Source organism: Dipodomys ordii, unplaced genomic scaffold, assembly GCF_000151885.1.
Source record: "Dipodomys ordii isolate 6190 unplaced genomic scaffold, Dord_2.0 Scaffold26, whole genome shotgun sequence".
NCBI classification, from domain to species: Eukaryota; Metazoa; Chordata; class Mammalia; order Rodentia; family Heteromyidae; genus Dipodomys; species Dipodomys ordii.
This window is the reverse complement of record NW_012267242.1, coordinates 856,623-871,528: the sequence shown is the minus strand read 5'-3', so window position 1 is coordinate 871,528 and position 14,906 is coordinate 856,623. Positions and strand designations below refer to the sequence as shown.

Sequence of the window (14,906 nt, the reverse complement as noted above, 5' to 3'; positions counted from 1 at the left end):
CCCCGCACCGACGTTGTAAAGCTCGTTTTGGACATGACAACTTGTACTTCTCATTGTTGCAACAGGTCCACCTGTATCCTTAAACAACTGGTGGGAAAAAAACTTTTCTAAAGAGAGTTGCAAATAAAGCAAGATCCTGCCTCCCTGCAGTTCATGCTGGGCCCACCTCACCCCCTCTCTACCCTCACACCCTGCTCCTAAGCTGGGAAGCAGAATGAGAAAGTGACTCCTGGCGTAGTTACATTGTTTAATTGGAGGAACTGAGGATGCTGCCATGTGATGGGGGATAAAGAGTCTGAGGACGTCCAGAAGGAGAGACTGACTTCTCACTTCCAAATGGACAAACAACACATGGTGATTTGCTCTGTCCTCCCAGAGTCAGAAAATCTCCAGGGATTTACAAGGACAGAAAGAAGTTCCCTAGACCCAATCCTACCCCACGTTCCGTTTGCTTCATACAACAGTGATGATGATAACTCGCTAGAGCATCTTCTAGGATCTGCCCCAAAGGCCTCCCACCCAGGCCAAGGGGTTCCAACATCAGCTACATAGGAACTATGTATCCACTCCCTCTCCTTCCTCCAGGCCAAGTAGAGGAGACAAGGAAAGGGAGACAGGAATCCCACAGGCAGACACCACTCAATCAAGACACAGTCTGCCAAGGGATAGGCTCAGGCAAAGCTCTAAATCAATCACTCATTTTCACAAATGACAGCATTCTGGACATCATCAAGTAAATGGTACAACATAGGATTCATAATTGCTGAAATAAATGACTGAGCACCATCTTCTCAATCTGACATACTCTCATCTTTCATTCATTCACTCCTACCACAAATGCTTACCAAAGATTGATTCCACACGTTTCTAAATTTAATCACTAGTAGGTAACTAAGCTATGATCCTTGCCCTAAAGTTACTAGGGAAAGTAAGGAAAGAATAGATGTGTATCTACCATAAGGCATTATGTGAATAGTTCTATAACAGGAGTATAAAGTACCAAAGGTATCAGGTCAAAAGTCTAAACTATTCCATGAAGTGCTTTCAGATAGCTTTCGCTGATCCATTTAGATAGGGCTTTCTCATGCTTGCCTTTCCGGTGAGTGAGGCCCTTCATATCTCCTGTTTAAATACTCTTATAGGCTGAGGACATTCCAAAGGGGTAGCTTGGGATGAGGCCTGGGAGAAGACAACAAGATACTCATGGCCTCGTTCGGAAAGTTGTGATGGGTAATCCAGCAGAGATGATAAGTAGAGATGAAATAAATTATGGACATTTCCCTTCAAATAGGATCTTACCCATAAAGAACAAGATGGCCATGTCTTGTGGGGAACTGAGACGCCCTAATAGCTATGTAAAACCTATGATTAAGCTACAGATTTTAGCCAACTATTAGAATTAATTAGCGTTTAGTTACACATTAGCAGAAGGCAACTAATTCCACATGCTTCCTGGTTTCCTTACAAACTTTGCAATGAATCCATGACTCACTTACATAATTTGACAGGAATTTTAATAAAAATCTCTATCATTATTAGAGCAATGCATAATGAATATGAAAAATTCAGAAAGCATAGCAAAGTTGATTTTTTAAGTTCATTTATATCCTGATAAATACTTAATATTCTGGCATATTTCCATGTAATTTCTGTCTGATTTAGTAATGATTTGAAATTAATATACCCCATAAGCCAACTGACTTTAAAAAAATCACCAGTAAATTAGAATCTAAATTGCCAACTATAATCTCTTTCAATTATGAACAAGTTTTTATCTTTTTTTAAAGTTTTTATCTTCATGATTGTAAATGAAGCAATGGATTCCGTTTTAAAAAGGTTAAATTCAGTGGAGGAAAATGGCTTACTGGGTCATTTTATGATTGAATAGAAGTCAGCAGTACTCACTTTCCTATTTATCTTTCCAGTATTCTACTAGCAGGAATTAACATTTTATTGAACCCTCCCTTAAGATATAAACTCCTTTAAATATAGATTTCCTTGGTCATATAAGCAAGCATGTGTAATTGTAGTAAACACACACATGCACGCATATACACACAAAACTTTGTGAGCAATATTTTCTTGACAAACATACAATTACTATCATTTATCAAGATACATAACAATGATTTATTTTCCTTTACATTCTTCCATAACAGACATGCTTTTCAATGATATCTACAACAAAAAGTATTGACTTACCTGATTAAGAAATTATGTAGTCCAACATCAAAATGCCTATTCAAAGGAGACAAAAAAGTCTATGAATAAAACATATTTACAGTAATAAAGGACTTGTACATATAATTTGTATCATGAAAAACAGATTTTCTATGACAGCTGTCCTCAAGGTATGCTGCAGAAGTAGCAGCAATGGCATTATTGCTGGAAATACAAGTGTTCAGGCCTCTACCTCAGGCAAATACATTCAGAAATCAGAGCTAGAGTCCAGCAATTCAACAAGCTCTTTGGTTGATTCTAGTGAGCACCACAGCTCTTATAGCAAAGGGGTGTTGAAGCAAGTCTAGACTCCCTTTCTGGAAACAAAGGTCATACAGGTAGATTTCCAGATGCCTTCCACTCTCTCCATAGGTGAGTCCCTAAATAAGTTAGTTATCCTGCCAGGATATAAGACACAGGAATTCACCGTGGAGTGAAGTCCACCAATTCATGCCTTGACCGTTGCTAGCTTCTGGCTTTACTCCTGTTCCTTCTCTGAGCTACACGGCATGAATGGCGCCTCATCCTATTTGACAGTGGTGACTGCTGTTATTAAAATATGATTCCCATGGGACACTTTCAAATGATAAGATTCTTTTTTTAATTTATTTTTTTTATTTTTAGTAAGTTTTTTTTATTGTGAAAATACCGTACAGAGAAGTTACAATTACATGAGCAAGGCAATGCGTACATTTCTTTTCAAGCATTGTTGCCTCCTCCTTTGTTTTTCCCCTACCATCCCGGCCCTCCCATCTCCATGACTATGCTCCCTCCCTCGACCCCCCTCCCCCGGCCCTGTTTCAACATAGCATCTCGTACATCTCATTGTTGCAATGGGTCTACCTGTATCCCTAGATAAGATTCTTTTATGTACTAATTTGCCTATTTACAGATCATAGGCCCTCCTAGGGGAGAATAGAAAAACTCAAAGCTAAAATACGTCATTCACCACATCACTTAACCAAGATGATTAGAAAACGCAGGGGAAAAAATGGTATTCAAGATATACAAACTCCATTTATTTTTAAATCTTCTGCACAAAGCTATTCACTAAAGAAAGCTCTACGGGGAATAGCTGACTTGTTTCGTTTGATTTTACATTATCCTGGATGAGATGCAAAGTCTTCTTACAATTGTATTAGTACCGAATTTTTTAAAATTCTCAACCCAAACCAAAAACACTTTACTCAGTTATGTAAGTAAAAATCCATACCACAGGTATCAAGTGGATATTAGTAATAAGAGAATTAATGGGTGCAGATTAAAACAGATTTTTGCCAGGTGCCAGAGGCTCACGCCTGTAATCCTAGCTACTTAGGAAGCTGAGATCTGAGGATCGAGGTTCAAAACCAACCCAGGTAGGAAAGTCCATGATATTCTCATTTCCAATTAACCACCAATAAGACAGACGTGGAGCTGTGGTTCAAATGGTAGAATGCTAGCTTTAAGGGGAAAAAGCTACGGGAGAGTGCCCAGGTCCTGAGTACCAGCACACATATACAAAAACTTATATATTGTAAACAATCTCTAAAATTTCCAATTTTATGTATTTCTAGAAATATTAACTTTTACTGCTATTAATAGAAAAAACTGAGAAAACATAGTATCATACACCTATTGTACTACAAATCTTGCTCCTTTGGGCTACAGAGCCATTCCAGAGAACAAAGAACTTAATTTCCCCCTCTTCAACAATTTTTTTTGGGGGGTCTGGTCGTAGGCCCTGAACTCTGGGCCTGGGCGCTGTCCCTCAGCTCTTCAGCTCAAGGCTAGCGCTCTACCACTTGAGCAATAGTGCCACTTCCAGCTTTTTTCTTTTTGCTTATGTCGTGCTGGGGAATTGAACCCAGGGCCTTAGACATGCAAGGCAAGCGCTCTACCACTGAGCCACCTTCCCAGCCCTCAACAAATATTTTTGATGTCTCTACTGTAGGCTAGATATTGACAGTGGCTGAGGCAGACAGTCCCTACTTATAGTTGACAGTTTAGAAAGGCAACAGATAGATACTTTTTATTTTTAATCACATCTGATTCTTTTCATATCTGTAATCCTAGCTACTCAGGAGGCTGAGGCTTGGAAGATCATGGTTCAAAGCCAGCCTAAGTAGAAAAGTCCACAAAACTCTATCTCCAATTAACTAGCAAAATGTCAGACTGGAGGTATGGCTCAACTAGTAGAGTACCAGCCATGAGCAAGGACCAGTGGCTTGGTACATGGAGAAAGCCTTGATTCACTTTCCTCAACTTAACAAGCCAGTAGAAGTCTGTGGCTGCCTGACTGACACACAGTATGATCATGTCACACGAACAGCCAACACCAAACTAGGAGGCTCTTATAAAACAGCACCTTCCCAGCTAATTGGTAGCATGCATTTGATATCTAGGAACAGCTCCATTTTCAAACTCCCACAGTGTCTGAGCTGAAAGCCAGTGGCCATATGTTTTCACTTTGTGCTATGCTCTGGGCTGCTCATTTAACTGTGCAACCAATGCTAAGGACCATTAGCACTTCAAAGACAATTTGTTCTTTTTCAGCCACTTACACTAAGGGGAAAAAAAAGTATAGCTAAGACCGATTTGTTTCTCACAGCAGGTTCTATCAAATTATATTACAAATCCTATCTGTAATTATTCTACACGATTCCTTCGAGTGGAACAAACCTTTATGGATATAATAATCCCTATTCACAAAATATAAAAGTTTAATTAGACACTATTTAATCTACAGGTAGGATTGCCCACAAGCTCTTTATGCAGACCACACACGTTTCTAAGCCAGCATCACACAGAGAAAGTGCAGCCAATATAACTCATAGTACAAGCCCACGCACTGTATTCTATAAAATACTTGGAGCAAGCCACAGAGTTAGGTGTAAAATAAGGCCATGGGTTTGAAGTAAGAACCTCTCAACAGTGGAAGTACTTTTTAGATAATCAGATAGGTAAAAGACACAGAGAAATCCACCAGGGTAGTGAAAGAACACCAGTGCATGCTCCATTTGCTTCATGAAGACATCCATGTAAGTCACTGGTGTTTATACTCACGCTGTTACAGTCAATGTAACCCACCATTGGGAGAGAGTTCCAACAAGTGATCTTCTTAAATGGACTTCTGCCAGCTACTGTGGTCTTCTGCCCAATAACAAAGATGTGGCCAAGTGGTGTTTCTTAAATCTTTTTATAAGTCATTTTGTATCTTGCTATATAGAACTGTGGTAGCCAGTTTCCAAGATAGGCTTTGCTGATCTACACTACCTGGTGTTCACCCTGCACCTCCCTCTCACATCATAGCAGGACAAATCCATGTAACTAGCAAAGCAGAACTGAAGAGAATCACAGCAGAAGTGAGCACAGCACATCTCACCTTGAGATCAGGTTGTAACAGATCCTGTCACTTCTCCTCACAATTACTTATGCTCTCCCTCTTGATTTCTTGGATCACGTGTCTGGTGGAAGCTATCAATACTGTCTTGATGGCCCCAAGGCCTTGGAGACGAGGGACTGACACCTCCAGCCAACAGCCATAAGGGCTAGGCTTCAAAATAAGTCTTCTAGCTCATTTAGTTCTGTAGCTAGCTACAGCCATGCCTGATGGTAGATCCTCACCCCGTGTCTAATGATCAGTTAAGCAACACAAGGATCCATGACCTCCTGGCATGATAATTTTTTAAATTTGAATTGCTAAATCTGGAGATAATTTAGTCAGCAGAAATAGATAATTAATGTGGGTATTCAACTGAAACAAAAAAAAATCAAGAGGCCTTACCTATATTCCTTGAATAGTACATGCTGAGAGTTTTTATTTCACTCAGTTTTCTAAATGTCTGAACTTCAAGTAAGTATGATTACAATAGGTCCCAGAAAAACCCAAAAGGTATTAATAATAAATATTTAAAATTGTATGTACACATATATTCAGAGAGAAAGCAGAGTGTCTTGCTGATAACAAATTACAACCATGTCTATTATTTCAATTGATCCTTACAAATTAACCAACTGTAGAACAAAGATTAAAATTCTCACTTTCTTGAGTTTGAAATGGTGCTACAAGAAAAAAAGCTATCTACATGTGTGAAAATGAGACCAGGCAAGTAGATGAGACTCGTTTGCGAAGTGAGGAGGATGGAAAATGATAAAAAGGTGATTATTAACAACAACAATTGTATACACAGACTTGTTAACTAAACATCTTTGTAGATCTGACTGATGCCAATAAAAAATGAAAATGAATTTTTTTTAAAGCAGTTACGGCCAAAGAGCAAAAACGAATGTAACTGAAGCCTGCCCTCATGCCTACTGATTCCTAATGCTCTTCCCTCTGTACCACCTTTGTTATATTTCCCAGATGGAGTCTAGCATAGAAATTGTGTAATCTAGTATACATTCAAATGTGTGTTTTTGTTATATGGGAATAAATTAGCTAATATGTGTATCTAACTAAAAGATAGAAATGTCAAGAAAACTTACCACAAGCGTACCTTATTTGTTCATCTAACACATGTGATTTTGACCAGGAGCAGTCAAAAACATAATAAATAAGCCCAGCTCTGGTGGCTTATGCTTATAATCCTAGCTACTGGGGAAGCCAAGGATCAAGATTCAAAGCCAGCCCAGACAGGAAAGTCTGTAAGACCCTTTTATCCCCAATTAACCACCAAAAAGCATCTTCAGGTGGATTTTAATGCAATCATGACCACAACAAATTGGCCATGGGACATTTCCTATCCATAGGTAGAAAGCCCCTGGTAAGCACTAGAGGAAAATAGGTACCTAGTGTCAAGGTTGTGAGTGCTTTATTGGTTAAAGGCCCCCAAAACTAATGTTTTCAGCTTAAACCTCTCTTTAACAATCCAGACCTGGTTGGTTGGCTCTGTCTCAACATGGCTAAGCTATAGCACTAACTTTTTGACTCAACATTAGCCTAAATGTGGTGATGAAAAGTATTTCTTACACATGCTAACATTTAAATCAGTAGACTTCCGTTTACCTTTCATTGTGTGGTAATCTTCGTTCAGTCAACTGAAGACCTCAAGAGAAGCCCTAGTAGGAAGAAATTCTTTCTCTAAACTGGATTCAGACTCAAGATCACATCAACTCTTTCCTAAGACTTCAGCCTGCTCTGTAGATTTTAGAGTTGCCAAATCCTTTAAATGAATTTAGATAGACTACAGTCTCAGAAGACTTAGGGGCACATTAAGTAATTACTACCTCATTGCCATTTATTCCTATCTTCATCAAGGAAAATACATACATATGTGTACGCATGCACAAGCCTGCATGCAAACAAAAATGGAATCTTTTTGACAGATACTATGAAATAGCTGAATATTGCAGATGCATAACACAATTTGACTGTTTTGCAGCTTCATAGTTTAATATGTGTCTAAATTAAAGGTCTCTACTTTGTAATGTTTTATACTTGACAAGAATTAAGAGAAGTGCGTCCTTTAGGTACAGTGGGGGTCAAGGGGAAAAGGGTAGACAAATGAAGAGGAGACAAATGAAGAAGAGCAGACAAATGAAAAGGACAAGTCTACGAAATTAACAATAGGAAAAGAAGGGGTGGGTAGGAGAGGAATGGGTAGGAATGATGGAAGGGGCAACGCTGACCAATATGGACTATATTCATAATCTGCTTTGTTAAATGGCAATTCCGCTGTACAACTCCTTAAAGAATAATTTTTAAAAAAGAACTGACACCTAAGTTAAGTGCTCCAGACCTCCTTAAAGTTCTCGCACGAGGTCACTCATAATTCAGTGGGTGCCTGTTTCTTTCCCTGTGCCAGAACTTTCATCTCATTGGGGCTTTTACCTGTAGGCACAAAGGGCTTTAAAACCTGGAAAGCTTTCTAAAGTGTTTGAGTTGGCCAGAAAACCACTTCTTGTGTAACCATGTTAAGTCTTCTATTTGGTAATAACCTCAGCTTTTCTGCCCACATAAAAGTCCCCCTGGGGAGTTCTCTTGGGGGCCAAATCTGAGTAAAACTATCTCAACTCAAATGGAGATGCCCAAGGAAATTAGCTGAGACATATCTCTATTCACAGAAATCCATGGTCCATGCTTCCAGTAGATTCTCTATGAAGGCTGAAAATTCCCTGAGATGCTTTGAGATGCATTTCATTCTTTAGAATGTCTTCAAGTTTGAGTTCTTCTCTTCTTTTTCTTCCTCTAAACTATTTCTGGGTCCTCCCTCCATCCAGGCCAAACATGGCATGAAGATTACAGCATCTATGAGCTGGAGGAACAGACTCCTCATGACAGAAAATAAACTCAGAGGTGCAATGTGTGCTGGTTCCAAGGCCATGGTCCTGGTGAGAGGACCCCAAAGCATGTGTTTCAGACACCATGTGGACCTCTGCATGATATTTTGTTATTAAATGGGCTGTCAAGAGCTTTGTGCCCTCTGTGTCTCAGTAGCTGTTACAATGTGGGAAAGCATTGGAGATTATGGCCCCTGAAAGATGATCTCAAATAACAGGGAGTGACTTTTTGGCCTTCACAAAGGACTGGCTCTCTAGACCGCTGGGGACCAGGGTCTGGGATGCGCAGGCACACCTTCTCCTGTGTCTTGCATTCACACATGGTCACATAGGAAGCCTCACCAACACTTCAGCTTTACCAACTCCAAATAAGCAATGCACATAGCCACACTGGAAAAACAGATAAAGGGGTTCAGAGGCTCCAAGTCTCTTTGGGGGAACTTGCTTGAGCTCCTAGATTATACAGAGCAGGGATAAGAAGCACGTATAATTAATCATCAGTCTTGAGCACGTGGATCTGATTGCTGGTCATTTCAGGATCGCTCAGGCAGGGCCCAGTCATGTTAAGATAGTCCCTGCTGCCTGGAGGTGGGTAGATTTGACATTTGTCATGAAATGTTTATTGATCAGTCTTGTAATTCCTAAAATCCAAGATGAATGTAGGTTTTGTAAGGTCCGTTGCTGGATGGCTAGCAGACTCCACCCTCCTCGCAGCAAAGTCTCCACCCAGTACCTGCGTTACCTAGGCAAATGGGACACCTGGAAGAGGTCACATCTGCATCCGCTGAGGTCACATCTGAATTTGATGTGGCCACACCTTTCCCCGCCCACACCCTAGATAAGGCCTAGCGCAGGCCCAGACGCCCCCCCCCTCTCTCTCTTGCTGTTCTTTTTCTAGCTCTCTCTGTTCCTCTCTGCTCTTTTCTAGCTCTTTCCTCTCTCTCTCCTCTCTTTCCCAGCTCTCTCTCATTCCCAAGCCTTTCCCAGCCACGTGGAGTGCCAACCTTGCCTGGTCCCAGTAGGTCTACTGAATAAACCTACCCCTTACCTGAATACCACGTGCGTGCTGGTGCTGTTCTTACTTGGCTACCTCTTTTTAAAAACCTAACAGGTTTAAGGTCATCATTCTAGTGCCTCAAAGAGGAAAGGTGTCCTAGAACAGGACAACATAAAAGCTAACAGTGTTCTTACCTCTGTACCTTCCATTGTGAAGGAGGATGAGATAAATTAAGTATCACTGGTTTTTAGACCACAAATCCTTGAGTAATTAACATGCCCAAGTGTAGAATCGAGAAACAGCCTGACTCTAAGTACTATGACAATGGAGACAGATGAAAAATGAAGGCAGGAATGCCAGTTTTATCCCAATTTTAGTTTATTCATAGGCAACAGTGCTTCCTAATTTTAAAAAAGGTAGTTCCTATGAAATTATTACTGGGAGAAGATAAAATCAAGTGAATAATAAAATGGAGACAACTACCAGTCAAGGAGCACAAAATAAGACCCTAAAATTAGATCTGCTTCTCTCTCTGGAGGGCTTTAATCAGTGTTTACTAAATATTTCTGCATTTAATTAGGAGAGGAGGGCAATTATGTAGTTAAACTGACAGGACTTCTGATTGACTTTAACCTCCTTCCTCCTAAGGAATCCCAATTGTGCCCCTGCTTCTCATTTACTTTTCTTTACTTCTACTCTTCCAGTTTAGCTGGCCCTCCTCTCCCCACACTGACCTCTTCAAGGCTAGCTCATCAATCCTCCAGGGACACACATACCAGAAAACTAGAATATATGGTATGTTGGGGGGTAGGTGTCACAGCAAAAAAGAAAGGGAGAAAAAGGTGTGGGGTGTGGCTGGTAATTTTATGGGTATGTGGGGTCGCCACAAAGACGTTATAAGCACGGAGTCCTGACTTGAGCCCACCAATTATGCTTCTATCTCATTTGCTCTGTGTCTCTTTCCTGAAGTCACCCTGGATTCCGTAAAGGACACGACTAATAGATGTCACCTATATAACAGGGTACTGAAACTACCCCCAAGGAACAGCAGAGTCTACCAGAACAGGCCACCTCCCAAGGGAGGACAAGTACCTACAATCATGAGGTGACCATACCCTAGAGCAAGAGTGCACATCTCATGGGAACCAGATTGTTCCCTGAAGTAATGACAGCAATAACAACTTCTCTGGAACTCCTCAGAGAACAATAACTGAGATAATGATCAACCCGAATACTTGCTTAATAATGGGGACCTTCCACTCCAGCCCCAACTTTCAGTTCCCCAAATGTTAGTGCTCCTGTCAAGTGCCTACACCCATGTCTAGGTGTATACTCCCCTCTCTTATATGGCCATGCCTTGTCTATAAGGCATGTGTGACCTTTTACCTTGCTGGCTGAATAAATCTCTGTCCTTTACCTTATGTGTCTGCCTGAAATTCATATGCTCCATTAGAGATAAGAATCTAAAAGGCTGAGGTGAGGGACTTCTTTTTTATTCTTTTCAGGGAACTTCCTTGAGACTGTCACCCATCATTAATGACAGATGACCTTTATAGGTATACCTGCTACATGAGAAGCTACTCTTGGGCTGGTCTGTCAAAATAGATAGAAATTTGCTTTTTTCTATCCTTTTTTGGTTGGCCTACTGTTGTAAGGAACCTCCTTCAGCAAGATACAGAGAAGCCACATTTTGAGAGGTCGAATTGGGAATCTTTACTGGAGAGCCAGTATCTGTAGGTAGACTCCTGTCTAAAAGACCTGCTGCCCCACAAATACACTTAACACTGCTATGAAATTGAGCCAAGAGAGCAGGAGAGGAAAGAAAGTGCAGAAAAACAATACCAACAACACAGATCAACCCCTATGGAGAGCTGAAGTAGGACTCCATGTTGACCAGAGGAAAACCAGGAGAGAGGACACACAGGAGACACAGGAAGCACAGAAGAAATAGCACACAAGGCATGTTGGGATGGTGCCTGAGCTGGTCTGAGTCTAAGTAGTGTCCGGGTCAGGAGGCAGGGTCACAGGAAACTCAAGTGTCTCCTAAGTTCAAGACATAGGATTGACAGGTCCAGTAACCTATCATCCAAGTCCCTGCCCTGCCTCTAGGAATTCAAGAATGCTTCACCTTCTTTCACCATGAAGACAAGATGACACCAGTTAGACCCAGCATCCCTACTTCACTACAAATTAAAATTTGCATAAAAGAGATTGACAGGAGGAAAACAATGTTAGTTATACATAGATGTACAGGAATCTCACAAAAATATAAGACACAATGAAATGCCAAGTGGAGACTTATACATCATCCTGAGCCACAGATCAAAAAATAGGGGTGTAGGTTTCTAGGGGAGGTGTGGAAGCAAATTACAGTAAGGGGAAGGGAGAAATGTTTGCTCAAATGTATATATCAGTCTCTCAGCTGACAAAAGCTGTCTCCCACTAGCTGTTTCTGGCACAGATGCCTTTACTGATTAATATTTCCTCTATAAATGTAAATTTCCTTTACAAAAAGGTTTACATTTTATTTTCATCTGTTGAGTAAAGAGCTTTTCTATTGCTGACTGGTTCTCAGTTTCCTTTTGCTCAAAATAACCAATATGGCAAAGTGACATATTTTGGGGTGATGTGTTCACACATGAACCCCTTCCCCAGTATCTCTGGATCACTCTTCCCAGTTATCCACTCTCCATCCCTCTCAGGGTCACATTATAAACACATAATGAGACACGTACTTCCTAGCTGTCATAAGCCAAATCTGCATTCCTGTAATCCTAGCTACTCAGGAGTCTGGGAACTTGAGATGGACATTTGAGGCCAGCTCAAAAATGTCCACTAGGCTCCATCTCCAAAGCAACCAGCAAAAAAGCAGGGCTGGAAGCATGGCTCAAGAGGTAGAAGGCCAATGAGTTCAAACCTCAGTTCTACCCTCCCCCGAAAAACAACATGTGAATGAGGACCACGCTCTGTGACAGAAACCCTTCAAACTCCCTTCAGGACACTGATGACATATGCCCCTCAACTGAGTATCCCTGAGATGAGTCTCTATAGGAAATGTGTTTATCCTCTTCCATTGTTAAACATCCCTCTTGGTTGTTATCAATGAATGCTAGATGTAGCCTCTGTAACCACACCTCCCATTCCTTAACCAATAACCAGCGGGTCCTTACCCAGATCCTGCAGTGCACACTGTCTGAGCTCACTCTCAAGCCCTGTCTACTGCCACACGGGTGGATGGCTCACAGTTCCCACCCCTTTCCGCTCCCCTAAGCTCTGTCCCAAGATCTGATCTTCTCAGGAGTGAAATGTGAAAAATCGCATCATTGATATGAGGAACAGCCAATGAAAACAATTGAAAATAATTACACGGCTCTAAGTTGAGAGATATTGGGGACTTCATTATCCTTCCTGTCCACATTCTCCAGAGGTAGATTGCTCCTTCTTGATTGAAGAGAGCAGCTTTCAAAGCCATGGGGCAGTCGGCAAATCAAGTTTGCCTTCAGGAGAGCAGCCTGTGTAGGACTTGGGAGTGTAGGGGAAGGGACACTAGTCTCCTTATTGCCCAGGCTGACCAGATGAGAATTAAGAAGTTTGATCTTAGATAGCAGTGATGCCTGAGATGAATATGGTTGACTTTTGAGAAAGAGAGAGAAAGAGTGAGAGAGAATGTGTGTGTGTGTGTGTGTGTGTGTGTGTGTGTGTGTGTGTGTGTACATGCATGTGTGTACTCAGCCCATCTACTGAGATGGACACCTAATTATATCTGCTTCGGCTCGGTCAGTCTTGCCCTTAGTCTGTCAGATATGGACGCAGACCTGCAGGTACTTAAGAAGAGTACCCTGTTTCTAGGTAACAGCTCTAATTATTAATAATGTGAACAGCACTTTGAGCATCTCCAGAACAATACTTCAAAATGAGTGAAGAAGAAATGAGAAGCTGATTAGAGTGTCTTCATTATAAGTAAGCATTAGCCTAATGGACCCTTAGAAGGAACTCAAAAATATGTCATTTAACAGCCATTTCCCTGATTGTGAGAACACTTTGTATCTCAATGTCACTATGTTGTAGCTAGCCACTGTAGTAATTAAAATCCTAATTATGCTCCCATCATTAGGGATGAATTCAGGGGGGCTAAGAAATTATTAAAGAGGAAAGTCTCATGAAAAGTGACTATTTGCTTCACATGAGGACAGAATCCCGAGGGTTACATGGGTAAGAACAAATTTATGAGGATACTCGTTCAGGCACGTCAAATTCCTACCTCAATTCTCAGCATCTAAACAATGTTAAAGCTGGAGAAATTTTTAAAGATTTTTAACTCTTAATTCCTTCTTCCAGCAGTAAACAAAGGCCTGATATAGTAGCTTATTGAAGGCCCTCTGGGAGCATAATATCACATGGCTCCTGGAGTGTGAAACCCTGTGGTCCTAGATCCTGAGAGCAGCTGATGGAGCAGTCTATGTGTCTATTCTGCTGGAGCACTGAGAAGAAGGAGACTTGGACCGTTACTAAGCAATTGCAAAGACAAAGATTAGGCCATGGGTCTCAGCGGGGGCAAAGAAATCTACTGAGGCTGAGTCCATCCATATCCAGAAGGATTCACATTAGTCATCAGATCCTGGGACTGTGTGCTACACATCCTACAGGGAAGTTTCCATGTCAAAAAGTCAGATTTAGGTCAAGAACTGTGGCACCCATTTGTAATCTTAACTACACAGGAGGGGTAAGTAGGAGGATCACAGTTCAAGGCTAACCCCAGACAAAATTGCCAGGCCTTATCTTTAAAAAAACAATAACTAAAGCAGAAAACAAAAAAGGCTGCAGACATAGCTCAAGTGGCAGAGCACTTGCCTCGTAAGCATAAAGCTCTGAGTTCACATTCCAGTACTGTCATTTAAAAAGGTCAGGTTTACAGATATATTCTTTATTCTCAGTCCTGTCTATTCATTGGATTCACTTCTGCACAAGATGGGGTCTGGCCTCTTTATTTTTCTGCTTTTTCATTTATATGCTGAACTCTCTCCTCTCTCTCTCTTTTCTCTCTCCCCCCATCTCTCTCATTCTTCCAGTAACCACTCAACCTGAAACAAAATACTGAGGGCCAAATTTGGTCTCAGTGAGGAACAAAAAGACTCCATTACCTCTAGCCCCACCTCAACAGTACTCTGCACATAGCAACCCAGGACCACAAACTTACTTATAGATGCTTCAGGAACCAGAGAGAGAAGAAGGGGAATAGGTAATTCAAGGTTTACAGATCACTTTAAGGTATGATTCACTGAGAAAATTAGGACACATATGATAACACCACTTCTTCTACTTCATATTACAGACATTAATTATCTACATCATAGTTTTCATTATTAGAATTTGATTCCCTCCCCCTCCTCTTTCACACTATCCTCCTTACTGAACACATAGACACACA

At 41.0% G+C, this 14,906-nt stretch overlaps 1 protein-coding gene across 2 annotated transcripts in view; it reads right to left on the bottom strand.

Moving 5' to 3' along the window:
- Hhat (hedgehog acyltransferase) overlaps positions 1-14,906 on the bottom strand; it is a 235,173-nt gene that overhangs the window by 126,275 nt on the left and 93,992 nt on the right. For both annotated transcript variants that reach the window (XM_013015052.1, XM_013015053.1), the window contains one exon: positions 2,203-2,238. In XM_013015052.1, coding sequence (XP_012870506.1) covers positions 2,203-2,238 — 36 coding nt within the window. The remainder of the gene's footprint in view (positions 1-2,202; positions 2,239-14,906) is intronic.